This window comes from Halichoerus grypus, chromosome 12 (assembly GCF_964656455.1).
Source record: "Halichoerus grypus chromosome 12, mHalGry1.hap1.1, whole genome shotgun sequence".
Taxonomy (NCBI): Eukaryota; Metazoa; Chordata; class Mammalia; order Carnivora; family Phocidae; genus Halichoerus; species Halichoerus grypus.
In genome coordinates, this window is record NC_135723.1 from 98,772,146 (window position 1) to 98,789,862 (window position 17,717).

General features: G+C 43.7%; 1 protein-coding gene across 1 annotated transcript in view; it reads left to right on the top strand.

The window, feature by feature from the left end:
- CNTNAP2 (contactin associated protein 2) overlaps nt 1-17,717 on the top strand; it is a 1,879,707-nt gene that overhangs the window by 1,677,759 nt on the left and 184,231 nt on the right. Inside the window, exon 18 of the mRNA XM_078059689.1 lies at nt 8,117-8,353. Within this exon, the coding sequence (XP_077915815.1) occupies nt 8,117-8,353 (237 nt within the window). The remainder of the gene's footprint in view (nt 1-8,116; nt 8,354-17,717) is intronic.

Below are 17,717 nucleotides of genomic sequence, written 5' to 3' on the forward strand. Positions count from 1 at the left end.
ATTTCAACCCCCTAAAATGTTCTTCTGCTCTATCTGGTCTGTTCTTCAACCCATCCTTGGAAATCTTTATTTCAACAATTATAGTTTTTTAATTCTCAACATCTCCAACCAATCCTTCTTCATCATAGTTTGTCATCACCCCATGTTTCCAATACCATGGAGGAATCATTAGGCTAATCTTGCCGCTGTTTCATGTCAGCCCAGTAATGAAGATGTCAATTATGTTGAGTCCTGTGGGCCTGCTCCCCTCAGTTCCACCCCTCCTGACACAGGAGTCCTTCCTCTGTCGTGTTGGCTTTCCTCAGAGGCCTTGCCACTTTTCCCTACAAGCTCCTGTTCCTTCCCTTGAGATTACAAAATGCATTCTCCTCTCTTGTCTGCCTGAGGGGAGAAGCTAATGCTCATGCCCTGGGCTGTGCTCCTCAAGGAGAGTTAAGGGTGAGGAGAAAACTCTCATCTCACGGTGTGGAACTGCTAGTAGCAACTGCCATCCGCCTCAACCCCTTCCTGTTCCTACCTCCAGGTGTCTCTCGTGTCCCCACACACGACTTCAAAATGCCTCCCTCCCAGCCAGACAGGGACACCCAGCTTCTGCTGTAATTGAGTCTTAAACCAGTGGTGTATCTTTACTCACTAAAGCTGCTCTCCCCCTATGTGTTCCCTCGCTGCTACACCAAAATAATCAGATCATATAGCCTTTCGCTGTTTACCTGTTTTCCTTGACATCCTGGTATTATTTAACATTCATAACTATGCCCTCCTTGCAATCCTGACCTCAAAACGCACCATATTCCGTTCCTAGCCTCTCTGCTACCTCCTCTCTTCCCCTCCCTCTCCATCCCCAAGCTCCTCCTCTTTTCCTCCACCCTAGTGTCTTGGAAAGCCCCTACATCCTGCAAGGCTGGTGATCAGAGCCATGCTGATCCCTCCCAGCTCCATAAATCCAGCCTTGACCTGGGACTAACATCTGCAATGGCTTGTTTTGAGTCTGCAGGCTGAGAGTGGGAGAATGAGGTGACAGGTAGAAGCAGCACTGGGGGTTCTTGACTCTAGATGAAGGAGACTGGATCTGGCTGTTATATAATAAAGACTTGAAGACCGATAATGAAGACAGAGAAATAGGTGAATCAGCCTGGGTCAGGTTCCTGACCTCGTGTGGTGTGTGTGTGTGTGTGTGTGTGTGTGTGTGTGTGTGTGTGTGGCAGAGAGAGAACACAGGTGTGTGTGTGTGTGTGTGTGTGTGTGGTGTGGCAGAGAGAGAACACAGGATATGTTAAAATCAACAGAAAGAAGATGTTTATTTTGCTCCAAAGATGAGCAGGAGTCACCAGTGGGACACATAATAAGAACAATAACATACAGATATTTGTAAAAGAAATATTTAGACAGAATTCCCAGCTGATGGATTTGAAATTTGGGTTTGCGGTGAAATCTGCTAAGGGACTGTTTATACTTTAACGTTTGGATCAGGCTAGGATGTGGTGGCTTAGCACTGTCTTCTCTCTCTGCCTCCACTTTTGTAAGGGACTTGGAACCGTGAGACTCACTGCAGAGAGCCACCCTCTGAAGCAGCACCGTCTCACCAGATCTAGGGGATGACCAACCACCCACCATGCAGGGCTAAGCCCGGTAACTGCTTTGATTGTAAAGTTGCAGTTAAGCTTTTGCACCAAGAAATAATATCATTTCAATAATAGCATCAAAGAAGTGTCTCCTCTCTGTTGACCTCAAGGTCAGTTTGGGCATATGTATTCCTGTCTCTGAACAGCCATCCTTACGGCTCCAGGGACAGAATTCTGCCAAGGGTGAATGACTTAGCTCAGATATTAATCATTCTGTCGGCATTTTCCACTTTAAGCACAGCAATGCCTAGAAACATATTATATGTCAGAGAAGAGTCTCAATGATGCAAGCCCTGAAAATCAAGATGGCAGCTGTAGCGAGAGTGTAAGTTTAATAGCCTGATAGCCTGGGAGGGAATTATGGCCAGTGGCCACTTCCTGGCTGTGGAACACTGGGCAAATCCACTCTCTTGGTCCACTCTTCTTCACCTGTAAAGGGAAGATAATAATTATCTCTCAGAGTTAGAACATATAAAGTTTGGAACAATCCCTGGTGCAGCTAGTATTCAGTTAATACTAGCTTCTGAAATAGCTAGTAATTTATTATGCTTGCCCTGCCACCATGGCCTCCAGAATCCCCATCACAGAGCAATTCACGTTCAGACGCATAGGAGTGTTCTGCGCTATCAGAAACCCAGTATTACCTCAGCCTCTATTTTGAAGTCTACTTCTAGTTTCAATAGTTTGGATTCACAGATTCTGTATGTCCTTTGCTCTGAGGACATATAAGAAAATCCATGCAGTGATAATGAACTTTTAAAAAAAATCTGTTCTATTGAATGAAGTTATGAATGAGTACTCATGAGCATTATCTGAGAAAGCAATTCTCCAGACCCCAGCTCTCTGAGTATGTAAAAGCTTTTTCATATATGCCCTGCAATATCTAGCTGACATAGGCATTCCTGATCAGTACTTGTCAGTCATTCAGCTGCACCGAATAATGTGATCCAACCCTCCACTACTGAAAAATCTTCGCCATTCTGAGGTTCTCATCTTAACCAGATAATGGGGTTTTATTTTACACACCTGTACTGCAGGGGTGTTTTTTTATGGGTTCAGGTTGACAGTCAAGACCTAAAAGATCATGGTAACATATAGAACAGGAGATACAGCAAGTTCAGCATCTACAGCTAGGGAGGCCCAGCCTACCCAAGCACATCGTTGTGTTTGCCCGCTCACCTGCACAGGCCAGGAATGGTCTGCGTGGGTCACCTGGACACAGATGAGTCATGTTTTTTATACCCACCAGTTTTTTATACCATCAGAGGTTCAGGGCCTTCAAGCCAGCTTGTAGCTCCCCAAATCCAGATACGGTCCCATACAGCAGACGAGAAAGAGAAAACAGCCATCCTAATCCCATACCTTCCAGGCAAAGAGTGCAGTTAAAAAAGGCATTGACTCAGGCAGGCCTGTTCCAGCCCACGCTCAGTGTCAACCCTTCACTCCTTGTATTAGCCTGCTCAGGCTCCCATCACAAAATACCACCAACAGAAATTGACTTCTCACAGTTCTGGAAGCCAGAAGTCCATGATCAAGATGCCAGGGTTGGTTTCTCCTGAGGCCACACTCCTAGCCTTGTAGACTGCTGCTTCTCGCTGTGACCTCACACGGCCATTTTTCTGTGTGCCCACATCCCTGGTGTCTCTTCCTCTTATGAAGAACACCAGTCCTATTACATTAGAGCCCACCCTCAGGACTTCATTTAACCTCAATTACCTCTTTAAAGGCTTGGTATACGGTCACACTGGGGGTTAGTCTTCAACAGAGGAATTTGGGGGCAGCACAGTGCATTCCCTAACACTCATGATACCTCGGGGACACAAGTACACTCATCTCAGTCATACTTAATTGATTCCAAGTCTGTACTTCTGTAGAATTTTGTTGATAACAAATAATAGCAATAATGGCAGCTACCATTAACTGAGCATTACCGCAAAGAGATGTATTACCACCTGTTATTAATATGACCCCGCAAGGTGCATATTTTTGTGCTAATTTCACACACAGACTGAGGCCCGAGAGGAGCTGGGATGATCACTCAGGTGGTGAGCAGCAAAGCCAATATACAAAAGTAGATCTTTGTGACCACCGCTCATGCGTTCCTCACCCCTGTTCGCTGCCTCTCGTGAGTCACACTGCGCCTAGCACCATAGTGTACTGTTAGTACATTTGCATTAACATGCAGGCAAGAAGTAGGTCTCCTCTGTCTTTTTAGCTCCGCCTTTCCCAGCACCTGGCACACATGAACTGGTCAGTGGCTTTGCGTTTCTGAGCACCTTGCAGCAACTCCCCATCTTACTCCTCCTTCCCCTCCCACCTGCCTCCCTGACCTGCAGGCAGCTCCCCCTTGCCTCTTTATCCTGAAGCCCTCTTCCCAGGGATATGCTCTTGGATACTCTTCCCATCAGCCTTTCAGTGGGATCTATCCTATGACCGCCCCCACACCGCTCCCATTCCTGAGTCCACTTAACCCCACCTGACTTCTTCTCATAGTGCACATAACCTTGTAACACAGGATGGACTTCACCTGCTTATTGAGTTTATTATTAAATTCTCCCTTCTCCTCTGCAAGAATATAAGCTGTACACGGGCAAAGACTCTCTAAAGACCTTCTGAACGTCTAGACAAGGTCTGGCTCATAACAGACATGAAATAAATAATTACTGAAAGGATGCATTAGATTTCACATGTGTAAGCTTTGGTGTGATTCCTTTCTGTGGTGAATGAATGGCCAGTCTGTCTGGGCAAAGGTGGTCTGGAATCCCACTTAGCTCCTTAGAAAATGACTAAGCTCTGAGTTTGAGGACGCTGTATGTTTTAGGAGTCCTCTTGATCATTATTTTCACTTGTTTTGTTTAATTTAATACCTGATTCTTTTGCCCCAATCTTCTGTGCATTCGGTGGTTGTATTATTCATCATGGGTAGATACAGCCTTCCCATAATTAATCTTTAATTGCAATACTTGAAGAGCATTTCCCATGAAAAATGATTTACAAATGAAACCCACATCTCACCTTGGATAATTATCACGGGTCTGACTAATGTGTGTGGAGCCCTGCATGGCAGGGGACTCTCTCCAATGACAATGTGTTGATTTTTTAATTAGCAAAGGTGAAGCAGCATTTTTGCTTGCAGACCTACAATTTAAACTTGTGACATTTGTCACCAAGAAGGATTCCTATAGAGCACATGAGTTGAACTCAAGTAATTATCACCGGTTCTAGTGCATTAACGTCTTTTGCATAACATATAATGACCATTTTCAGGACAAAAGATTTTTCTTCCTATCGACTAAATCAGTAAAAAGTACTTTCCAGCTCACTGACCCATTTAATAAATCAGAGGCCATCTCAGCAAGAAAAGAGCATAGTTTATTTCGTTTTCTTTTATAGAGAGAGAGAAATGAAATGCCATTTACCTGCTTTATAAATTAAGAAAAGGGAGTACAAAACTTTATTTAATGAATGCAACAACTAAAAATTAGACCACAGTCATATTTTATGGTCAATTAACAGAAGGAGGGGAGGAGGGAGGGTCAGGCAACAGTGCAGAGAAGTAGATTTAGGAGAAATTGAGAGTAATTTACTGAAATATAGAGACGGAGACACGTAAGCACAGAGGGAGAGGTTGTACATCTTGAACCAGACTAATTTAGAGCTGGAAGGAACCGGAGACAGAATCTAGTTGAAACCCCCTTTATATGGATAGGAAAGCCTGATGCTGAGGGAGATGAAGGGCCTTGAGGAAAGCCACACAACTAACCCTGAACAGCCAAACAGTGCTGGCGGGGAGAGATACACAGACCCAGAGGCAGGAAGGAAGACTGAGAGGTGTAGAGCCTCAGGAAGACCAAGACCAGAAAGAATCAAAGACAGGCAGAAAAATCTACCCCCTCTAACCCCTTGTAGAATGAGGCCTATATACATAAATAGTGAAGTGCATACAAATATCTGTTTGCCTTAACGATATAGTAAAAATATGATCTAACCTCGATTTATTTGCTCTGCCAGTTGGACCTTTTAAAATCTTCAGGTTTTTTGTCTTATTAACCTTTACTTAGTCTTTTAAAAATCTCTTCTTCAGGGGCGCCTGGGTAGCTCAGTCATTAAGCATCTGCCTTCGGCTCAGGTCATGATGCTGAGGTCCTGGGATAGGGCCCCAGGTCGTTGGGCTCCCTGCTCAGCGGGGAGTCTGCTTCTCCCTCTCCCCCCGACCTGCTGCACCCCCTGCTTGTACTCTCTCTGTCAAATAAATAAATAAAATCTGGTAGAAAAAGTAGAAAAAGCTGTTTGCTGAAAGTAAAAGTAGTTATATCTGCGTAGCGTTAAGAGATTCTTTTTCATTTTGCTTATCAGTGTGTTTATGGTTTCCACAATGAGAAACTATTATATTTGTAATAGGGAAAAAGAGGGAGCGGGAGATATCTAAAAACAATGATTTAAAAATTTCAGCGTATTTTGGTAGGATATAATTGTTTTAATTGACTAGTGACAAAAATATGAAGGGCTGGGGGTTTATTGAACAGAAGGCCCTTTGGAAAGTCCTTATTGCAAGAGCAAAAGCCATAGTCACTAAAATGATAGACGCCAAATTGAAATTTTAACACACAAAGAGTGACTAATGGTTTGAAATTCTTCCAAATCATAGCAAAGGCCCAAATGCTCTTCAGCACAGAGGTGTACGAAGCTGAGCTGACGAGCAGACTGCAGAATGGGAAATCCTTCAAAGTGGTTGTTTTTAATAGCTTCTTCTGCCAGCCACTATCCCATAGCTTTGATCAAAAAGGGCACTGGACTCCCTTCAATTAATCCTCTATGCAATTATTTTATTTGATAATAAATAATAATCCCTGGAGAATCATCATTCAAACCTATGTACGACTCCACGAGAGAATGCAAGGCTTGGGTTTATAAAGATAACAGCTGCCATTTCACAGCTGAGGACTTACACACATAAGCAAATGAATGCATCTCTGCGACTAGAGCCTTTGATCCACCAGCCCTGTCTGATGAGTCTGCTCCATTGTGTGCTTTTTCTCAACGGACCCGAATAAGTGATCAGAATCCATCCCCAGCTACGGGTCTCACCCAAACACTGACAAACCTATTGACCACTCCATTTTTAAAGACATCCAGACCTCTATCTCAGAAACATGTGCATCGATGGAGGCCCTGACCCTGAAGTCAACACAGGACAGAGTTTAACACCATACACTTGAAAATAGGAACTAGCACAACTTCGCCACTTTGGAGCTACGACTCCTTGCACAAACCTCAGAGCTTCCCCGAGCCTCAGCCTCCTCATCTGTACAATGAGGGTAATTATAATAATGCCTCCTCGCCAGGCTGTTGTGAGAATCGGGTGAATAACATTTAGGTAAGGTGCTTAGTGGAGTACCTACTACATAGCCCTCATAAAAAAGTAACTTTTATTCACAGTATTTTTTGCTAAATCCCCAGCAGTTATTTCTTTTAATAATTTTAACGACCACACATTTAATTTCCAGAAAATTTTGTTACCCTAACACACAGACATGTATATAAACTTGAGTTCGTCCTTCCGTACCAGCTGCTTAAAAAGGTCATAGCCAAGATTATTACAGAGATAATTAAATTCACTTGTGATATAATGCTCCAATGAATCTTTCTGTGAAATTTGCTAGGAATATTTTAATATTTTCATGCTCATGAACCTCTAACTCTGTAACTTAGAAAAATCACAGAGAACTTGCTCGTTGTGCTGTATGTCTTGCAATGGCATTTAGGCAAAAAGCAGTAAAATCTAACCTGAGCTGGTAATCCATGTGGTGTGGCTGACTTCTGTGTAAAATTATCAATTCCAACTTCTGCCCACCCTGGACGAGACGCCCAGGAACCCTTCATGTGAACTTCAAAGTGAAGTATTTCCTAAGATAAGAACTGGGATGTACAATCACATTTCAAATGGATTTATGCTTTCCAACTAATTGACTTGTTAACTATGCTAATATATTCATGTTTCTCTGCCTTTGTATATTTCTTTCAATAGCTTCAAATGGAGTGGTCAATAGGCTTTTAATAGCTTCTTCTGCCAGCCACTATCCCATAGCTTTGATCAAATGCTATGGGATAGTGGCTGGCCACTATCCCATAGCTTTGATGCTATGGAAGTGAATGCCATGGGATTAAACAACAACAACAACAAAAACCTAGAGATTTATATAAACTTCTTTAGGAAACCAGATTAGACTTCCAAAACAGCGTACATAATTTTTGTGGATCTCCAAACATTTTTATTTCGGTAGCAAATGTATGGCTTCTCCGAAGACAGCCTCTTTTAATTAGACATTATGGCCAAAGGGGGGAAAGCTTCAAGCTTTTCTATGAGGCAGGGCCCGCTCAAAAGCGAGAGTGCTGGTGGCACTTCGCGGCCTCCTCCCCTGCCACCACGGGTCCGGGTGCAATGAACAGGCCCGGGGACCACAGCAGAGCCCCGTGCTTTCTGTCATTCACAGGTGGCGCCGGGGGCCAGCAGGGCTTCCTTGGCTGCATCCGCTCCCTGAGGATGAACGGCGTGACGCTGGACCTGGAGGAAAGAGCGAAGGTCACGTCCGGGTTCAAATCCGGGTGCTCGGGCCACTGCACCAGCTACGGGGCCAACTGTGAGAACGGAGGCAGGTGTCTAGAGAAATACCACGGCTACTCCTGTGACTGCTCCCACACGGCCTACGATGGCACATTTTGCAACAAAGGTAAGGCAGAGCCCGTTTCCGTGGCGTTCTCACACCTCTCTTTACGCCCAAGTCATCTATGCCGTGATTCTGCACCTGTCCCCCGTGTGCTCTGTTCTGAGACTAAGGTGTTCAGAATTCACTCCCACCTTAGGTAGGAAGTCTCCTAAATCATCCCCTGAGCTCTGTCATTCACTAAGATGAGAGAAGCTCTGGGTGTGTGTGTGTGTGTGTGTGTGTGTGTGTGTGGAATTTCACCCAAATCCCAGCAGACTGTGCACTGACTAGAATATTCCAGAGCAAATAGCCACGTCACACCTTGATATGAGTGACAACGTAAGGGGCCTCTGAAAGGGGACTCAGGCCTGACCCTCCCACTAAGGGAGGCCAGGAGGAGTCAGCATGCTCGCAGATTGATGGAGCGCTCCATGAATCCATCAGGGGAGCCCAGCAGTCCAGACGCCCACCCTGCCCCTAGTTGCTGTCGAGAGACTGGGCTCGAGCCGGGCTCACAGGGAAACCTGTCTGGCCAGTTATTGTTGCTATCATTATTACTGTCCTTATACAGGATGCCTCTCTGAGTGGTCCTCGGCCTTAGCCCAACGGCAGGCGTAGTGAGATTCCACATCTAATCAGCTGGCTTAGAGCACCTGTTACTAGTTCATCCTTTCAGGCTCAGATGAGTCCTTTAATCCCTAAAAAATTCTGCAGAGCCAATCAGCAGACTACGGGAGCCCAATGCATATGCATGTTGTCATTCAAGATCCACCCTGTGATCCCACGTGACTGGGAGAGATGCACTCAACTGGTCCGTGGCTTCATTTCCCATATGTAAACAAGAGGGATGGAGCGCAGCAGAGCAGGGCTTTTCCTAAGCTACCACTGACATGCATGTAAATCACTCTTTTCTTTCTCAATGAATGTATAGTATTTGGGTAAAGTTTGTGTAAATGGCTGGTATATCTCTTAATAAGCAGCTTTACGTAAGTAGCCTATTCATACTCTCATGAATACATGGAGAGTGGTTTATGCTGACATTATTCACACAAGATGCCGCACAGAAGGAGGAATTGTTCCATAACATTCTCTGTACATCCAGGCTACTGTCTGGCCAGGCTGCAATATGAGCATACAAATGAGGTCAGGCAGGGCTTGAAGAATGAGCGTGAGACAACAACAGAGGTGGAAAGGAACACCATTGCTGAATAATACCGTACCACATTAACGGCCCTATTACAGGGCTTTTTTCTGCTCGGAACAACATGGTTCCAGGATTTTCCTGTGGCACACAATGGGATGGGTTTGCAGAACACATTAATTTTGCACTTGTAGAAATGACAGTCTCACAATTACCATTCATTGTGTGCGATGCTCATGTAATGCAGTCATTCCATTGCCAGAGAGATGTCTGAATGCAATCAAGTCAGTCCTAATGCTTGAGAGATTCCACTACAGAAGGTCCAATCTAAAGAAAATCATGATCCCTGTAGAGTTGGGTTAAACATAGTGGCTCATACAAAGCTTCCGGGGGTTAATGGGCAATATTCACAAATAGAAAGGCAGGGGTCTATATCCTTCAGCTTGGCCAATGTTAGAGATAAAGTTAAATGAAGCTTGTGTGTTTCCCATGACATTATTTCAAAGAGTTTACACAAAAGTCACCTAAATATTCTCTAAATATCTGTTTACCTGGATGAGTTTACATTTGACTCAATCTGTGGCTTTAACAAAAAAAAAAAAATAAAAACTGCAAAACATATTGGGAAAGTATTTGTGGGCATCCCTCTGAGTCCACATAAGTATCCTCTTGACTTGGGGAGAATGATGGTAGTTCTGGTTGAAAGGAATCCCGAAGCTGTCCAGGAAAGCTTCGTCTGCAAGCTCCTTCCTGGGCCAGGGATGTGCCCAGTGAGGCCTCCAGCCAGGTGCCCCCTCTGTTCTAGGTAGAAACCCTCCTAGGGTCTCCTGTGACCACACCCTCATAGCGGGGCTGCACCCAAAAAAACCAGCCTCTTAGAAAAAGCGGCCACGTCATCTGCCAAAGAATGAGTTTGTGAAAATCCTTCGTGTGCCGTCCTATCAATAGTACGTACAGGTCTGTGCTTGTAGATGTGGAAAGTGTTCACGACATTTTGCTAAGTGAATGAAGCAGGTCCCGCTATACCAGGGACACCTTGATTACACAAAATCAGACACATGCGTGTGGAACACACACACACACGCACACGCATACACACGAGGAAAGCAAACTATGAGAAAATGCACCAAAATATTGACTGCCATCATTTCTAGGGGAGGTAAAAACACCAGTATTTACTTTCATTTCTCTTTTACTATATTTTCTACTCTTTATACAATAGCGTATTACCTCTGGCTTCCTCATTTGTTCCTCTTTTGGGGAAGAACAGTACTAAGAGGCAGAGTTCTTACCCCTGGCATTCAAGGTTCAACTGTCTCTGTTTAGAAGATGTCTAGTTATGAACCAGAGATCCTATACCACCTGACCATACTATCTGGAATGGAGTAGCGTCTCAGGTGAAAATTGCATAAAATTAAATTAGCCTGGAAAATTCCATCTCTCTGCATTTAACAGAGCTCAATTTTTCATCCTTCATGCGAGCCCTGGAGGAGGGATTGCCATGTTGGGGCCAAATTGTATGAAAATAAAAACCTTAAGACATTTGCATCACACTCAGCCACGTGCAAGGCACACACTAGGACAGGCAAGGACCCAGTGTAGCCCAAGGGAGCAAATCAGCCAGGCGTTTCCCCTGGTATTAGGTCATCAGGGGGATGGTGGCACACACTATCTAAATTCTCTGTTTCGATCTCTCTCTCTTTTCCTGCCCTCCCTCGTTTCTTTCCCTCTTCCCTCTCTCTGTCCTCACTGCCTCCATCTCCATCTGTCTCCTTCCCCGACTCTCTCTCAGTCTCCGTCCCCCACACCCCAGGAGCACACACTATCTCAACATCTATCTCTGTCTCTATCCTTCCATACTCCCTACCTACTTCCCCTGTTTCTCTCTCTCGAATGAATATATGGTTGCATTTGTAAATCAAAGTACCATGTGCTGCCACTTCATTAAGCTCAGGGGGACAGGGCTGGACTCACGCAGGTCCCACCTGATGACTCTCTTTTGCTTCGTAGAGGATGCACCTTGACTCACGATCCCCTGCCAGCAAATCTATATACGCGAGAAACATCTTTCTGCCTTCCTCTAGCCTCTCATCAAGGAGGTTCCCAGTGCCTTTCTTCAAATGAATCTATAAAGATTTGATCACCAGCTCAGGCGTTAGCTCTCCCAGGGCTCCCTGCATATTAATAGGCACGCTGGCTGGGGGAGTTCATGTTTTGCAAGGAATACAAGGGCAGCCTGGAAACCTCTGACCAGAACATAGAGCCAGTCACATCATCGGTCCGGAGAAGCCCGTGGTGGCCCATCTTTTCACAGGCCCACTGCCCAGCGGCGATTAACTCAGCTGACACAGCTCCATTCAACCGCAGAATTCCTTAGCAGCCCATTGGCTGAGGCTGAGGAAGCCTCTAGAAACAGAGCAACACCCTGGCCTGTGTGGAAGGCTCAGCTGTGGGTCTGGTGTGTCATCCCCAGGATTAGTGGGGACCTACACTGGGGACCAAATGGCTAGTTGCCTGGCCATGCCAATGATAGTTTTTGCTCATTAGGCCCATTTCTTCTTCGCTAGTCAAACCCCAAAACACTGGAAAATGTTACGACTATCAACCTCATTTTTATTTCTAGCCAGAAATTAGCAACATAATTAGAAGCAAATTCTCTCAGTACCTTCTCTGTGTTTTTAAGCAAGAGGCAAAATCACAGACCTATAGAGGCTACAACAATTTCTTTGTTTAATTTTTGTAATTAAATGCTGTAGTGGTTAAATAGTGTCCACCTCCCCCAAATTCATGTCCACCCAGAACCTTAGAAGGTGACCTTGTTTGGAAACATGGTCTTTGCAGATGTAATTAAGGCGAGGTCCTACTGGATTGGGGTGGCCTTAAATCCAATGAGAGTGTCCCTACAAGGAGAGGTTAGGACACAGACACACAGTCACACTGGGAGAAGTCCACATGAAGACAGAGGCAGAGATTGAAGTGGTGCAGCCCCAAGCCACCTGGGCCTGGGCCACCGGAACCTGGAAGGGGCCAGGAGGGACCCTCCCCTAGAGCCTTCAGAAGTATAGCCCTGATAACACCTTAATTTTCAACTTCCACCCCAAAACTGTAAGAGAATAAATTTCTGTTGTCTTAAGCCACCCAATTTGTGGTACTTTGCAGGGGTGGCCACTGCAAACTAATGCAATTGCAAGTAAAAATCTTCAGTGCCTCTTAATTCCTGCATGTTAACCGTGAAGACAGCTGACATTCACCGAGAAATTATCATGTGTCGGACAGTGTGCTAAGCTCTGTAATTATGTTAACATCACCTAATATCATGACAACCCTATGAGGTGGGTACCATTATTATCATCCCCATTTTACAGAGAAGGAACTCGAGACCTAGAATGGGTGTGGCAACTTTACCTCAGTAAAGGAGGAGGACTGGGATTGGTATGCAGGCAGTTTGACTGAAAACTCATGTTCTTCCCCACTGTGCAGTACTGTTTCTCGCCAAGGCTTGGTCCTTCATGCAGGTTGATATAAAACTGAAAACAGAACCCCTGATCTTAAAGCTTGTTAGTTACTGCGATCCAGTAAAAAAGCAGAATTTTATTGGATGCAGAATTAATCACAACATTTTCTTAGAATACAAGATCTGAACAAAGACTTTCTCTTTTTGGAGGGGTGGGAACATCTAGGTGTAAGCTGTATTTATTTATTGATTCATTTCTTTAACAAACATTCAGTGAATACCTAATGTGCCTGAAAGCCTTGACTGTGTAGTTGAGTCTGACTGTATTGAAATTTTCAAAACATTCCAGTGGTTTATTGCTACAAAATCAGGGAAATCTACAGTAGATGAAAGGAGGAGATGTGAATTAGCTGTCACCCAGGCTGCCGCAAACACTTCTTCATTATGATCCCTTCACTGCACCAAGCTTAGTAAGAACTTATCAAGAGGCACAAAAATATCCCCTAATTCACTTGTCTGCACTTTTTTTTCCTATAAAAATGTTCGTCTTCATCTGCCAAGCCAGAATTGCAGTTGAAAAAATACATATCTTTAAATAGTCTTAAGCTGTTTTCTGAGTTTAGGGAGTTCTGTTTACTTCTCAAACATACACTTGTTTGTTGCTCAGATAAAGGCCAAAATTAAAGGGAACAAGGCCCCAGGACGACTGAGTGGTGGACAGATGGCACCAGCATCATTAAAGTCGCTCGAGCATACACTGCCTCAGTGTGGTCCAGGGAAGTCTCTTACTCTTCTATGAGTCTCCTGACACTGACTAACATTTGACGGTCTGTATCATTAATGTGGTAGAAGAACCTGGTCATGGCCAACTCAATCCCTACGTAGAAAATGGATGATGGACTTGAATGTGGGTTTGAATCCAGCTTCCTCATTGTGGGTCCTGTAACCTTGAGCAAATTGTTTAACTCTACTTGGCCTCATCTTCAGAATTACATCATACCCACTTTTTTTTTTTTTTAGAGATTTATTTATTTATTTGAGAGAGAGAACACGTGAGTTGAGGTAGGTGCAGAGGGAGAGAGAGAGAGAGTCTCAAGCAGACTCCCCACTGAGCACAGAGCCTGACATGGGGCTCGATCTCACAACCCTGAGACCATGACCTGAGCCGAAATCAAAAGTCAGATGCCCAACCAACTGAGCCATCCAGGCTCCTCCATAGTACCCACTTCTTAATTCCACCATGAGAATCACATTTTTTGTTGATGTTTTTGTTTTGACCTTAAATCATGCCATTCTTTAATCCTTCCCTAAAAGCTTCAAAAGACAGATGCTGAACTGGCATCATTTCAGTTACCTCTGAGTACTGGTTTTGCTACTTTGGGAACAATGGCAGTGTCATAAAATGTCAGTTCTACTTAATTATGGTCACAGTAATAGTATTCTGAAGGTGAAAATGTAGTGAACCCTGATGGGCTGAGGAATATGCAGAGATTCTGGAAGGGTAGAGTTGGAGGCAACCCTCTGCATCCCAGGGCTCGTGCCTGTGAGGTTCCTGAGGCACATTAGCCACACCTGTCAAGAGCCAGCGTGGGTCACGCCAGCTATGGCCACATCCCTTCCTAATACAAAGCCCATCCAGAGCCAGGAGAGCGCGAAAAGAGTTGAGGACTGCCTTTTGCTGGAGACCTTAGACACAAGTCCGAGGCAGACCTCTAGAGGAGAGAGTTTCTATCATGCCTCCTGCAAGAGGGTTTCATGGAGGGTGGGAGGAGGTGGCTTTGCCCAAAGCGCTGTGAAGATGGTACAAATCCTACATCTCCCTGACTCCAGGCATGGCTCAGCGAGAAGAGTAAATCCCCAGCTTGTCTTTTTAGAGCAGATTGGAAGACTGGGTGGCGGGGGGGGGGGGGGGTGATTAATTAATAGAAAATATTATAAACAAGTCAGGGAGGAAAAAGAAGAGAGATCTTGGAATCATACACCCTGGAATCTCATCCCTGTGTGGAACCAGGGTTAACTGTTGGCAACAATGGCCATTTTTTCTCAGGCCTACCCACCCGGTCTTACTCCTTACTCCCAGCCTGCAGGAGAGTTTCAAACCAGCACAGAGAGATGACTTTCACAGCCTTCTTTCCTATTTCCAGTTTGAACAGGAGGCTTTGTAGTTTGGATGGAGGCCCAAAGGAACAAGAATAGAATTCTTTTTCCTTTTCCTCTTCATGTGTTACTCAAGAAAGGAAACTATCCCTTCTCTATATTTATGTTTCTTAAAACTTCAAACCTTAAGATGCAATTTAAAAATATCCTAGAAACATATGAAGATAATCTGCTTACATGTTTTGGGGGGGGAAAGTAAGAAAATACTTATGGGCAAAAACTCAAAATACTTAGGGATCAAAGAAAATACTTTGGACTTGATTCCAAAAGGTCAGAGCTGCAGAAGTAGAGAGCTGACACATTACTATAGAATTTCGTGGTGGTAAAATAACATTCCCCTTGACCTGTGCATCATTGTGGGGTCCCAGGTATAAAGAAAAACCTGGTCAGTTAACTTCCCCCAGAAGAAAGGCTTTAAAAATTCAGTGGGTAAAGCAAGCTCTTTCTAAAACACGAAACATTATAGAGAACACAGTTTTGGTGTTTTTTTTTTCTTTTTTCTTTTAATTCCAGTGTAGTTAACCTACAGTGTTCTGTTAGTTTCAGGTGTACAATATAGTGATTCAATTCTATATATTACTCAGTGCTCATGAAGGTATGTGTACTCTTAATCCCCATCACCTGTTTACTCATCCTCCAACCCCCCCCACCCGCCCCCGGCAACCTGTTGTTCTCTACAGTTAAGAGTCTATTTTTTGGTTTGTCTCTTTTTTTTCCTTTTGTTTGTTCTGTTTTGTTTCTTAAAGTCCGCATATGAGTGAAGACATATGGTATTTGTCTTTCTCTGAGTTCCTTCACTTAGCATAATACTCTCTAGCTCCGTCCATGTTGTTGCAAATGGCAAGATTTCATTCTTTTTTATGGATGAATAATAGTCCATGATATATATATAGATATATAGGTATAGATCTATATGCCACATCTTCTTCATCCGCTCATCTATCAGTGGACACTTGGGCTGCTTCCATAATTCAGCTATTGTAAATAATGCTGCAATAAACACAGGGATGTATATATCCTTTTGAATTCATATTCTTCAGGCAAATATCCAGTGGTGCAATTACTGGATCATAGGGTAGTTCCATTTTCAGTTTTTTGAGGAACCTCCGTACTAATTTCCCAGTGGCTGCACCAGTTTGCATTCCCAGCAACAGTGAACGAGGCTTCCTTTTTCTCCACATCCTCGCCAACACTTGTTGTTTCTTGAATTGTTGATTTTAGCCTTTCTGACAAGTTCAAGGTGATATCTCACTGTGGTTTTGATTTGCATTTCCCTGATGATCTTACACCATGCACAAAAATAAATTCAAAATGGATTAAGAACCTAAAGGTGAGACCTGAAACCATAAACATCCTAGAAGATAGCACAGGCAGTAATTTCTCTAACATCAGCCATAACAACATTTTTGTAGATCTGTTTCCTGAAGCAAGGGAAACAGAAGCAAAAAGAAACTATTGAGACTACATCAAAATAAAAACTCCTGCACGGCAAAGGAGACAATCAACAAAAGTAAACAACCTAAAGAATGGGAGAAGATATTTGCAAATGACATGTCCAACGAAGGGTTAGTATCCAAAATATGTAAAAAACATATACAACTCAATGCCAAAAAAAACAAATAATCATCTAATTTAAAAGTGGGCAGAAGACATGAACAGACATTTCTCGAAAGAAGACATACAGATGGCCAACAGACACATGAGAACACTGTTTTTGGACTTTGCTTTAGGTATAGGATGAGTAACATTTTTTCAAATTTGTGCCATTTTCTAAAACCCACCAGGTTTGGGACCTTTTGGGATACAACCAGTTTTTCTGTGTGTGTTCCAGAAGGCTTTTATTCCCCATTCTTCAGCAATAATCAGAACTCTAATGTGAAGCTTACAAAACTATCACTTCCTACTTATTAGCTCCATGATTTCAGCTGAAACCCTGTACATTTCTTTCATGAATCTAAACGGAACCAGTCTAATGATTTGTTCACAGGGTTTTGCTTTTAAATCACTTACGTTTTCGGCTCTCCTACAAGGAGGTCCATTCACCAACGTCCACATTTTCCCTGGGCACTTCACACCTGCAAGGCATAAAGACCTGCCCCTGAAGGGTAGTTTCTCCATTCCACAGCCTTTTTGTGTGCTCATCATCTCCAACAGGCAGCTCCAGCTTTAGCAATTGAGCTCATTCTTGGCATCCTTTGGCTGGAGGAAATTTACTTTCATAAATGATCGAGACCAGGAGAAGGGGTGTTGAACTGACCTGTCAGATGTTTTTAAGTGACCCATCTTATCCATCAACCTGGCTTTGACCGCATTCACCTATCTATACCTCTATCAATTGTACTTGATTTTAGTCATGGTTAATTTAGGTAAATGGATATTTTACCTTTTTTCCTCCCGTTAAGACCAGACCCTCAGGAAATGGGAATTACTAGGGCCATCTGAGCTCTCTGAGCCATCACTTGCTTGGCATTTTAAATGTATGATCTCCATGTTCTCATGAGGTCTGGGCACAGGATGTGGGGAAATGTTTAACTCAGCTTGACAATATTCTCTAGCTGACTCTTCCAAGTGATGAGTTCACTAAGTATAAGGTGGCTTCTAAACTTCTATAAGGCAAAGATTCTCAATTACATTGA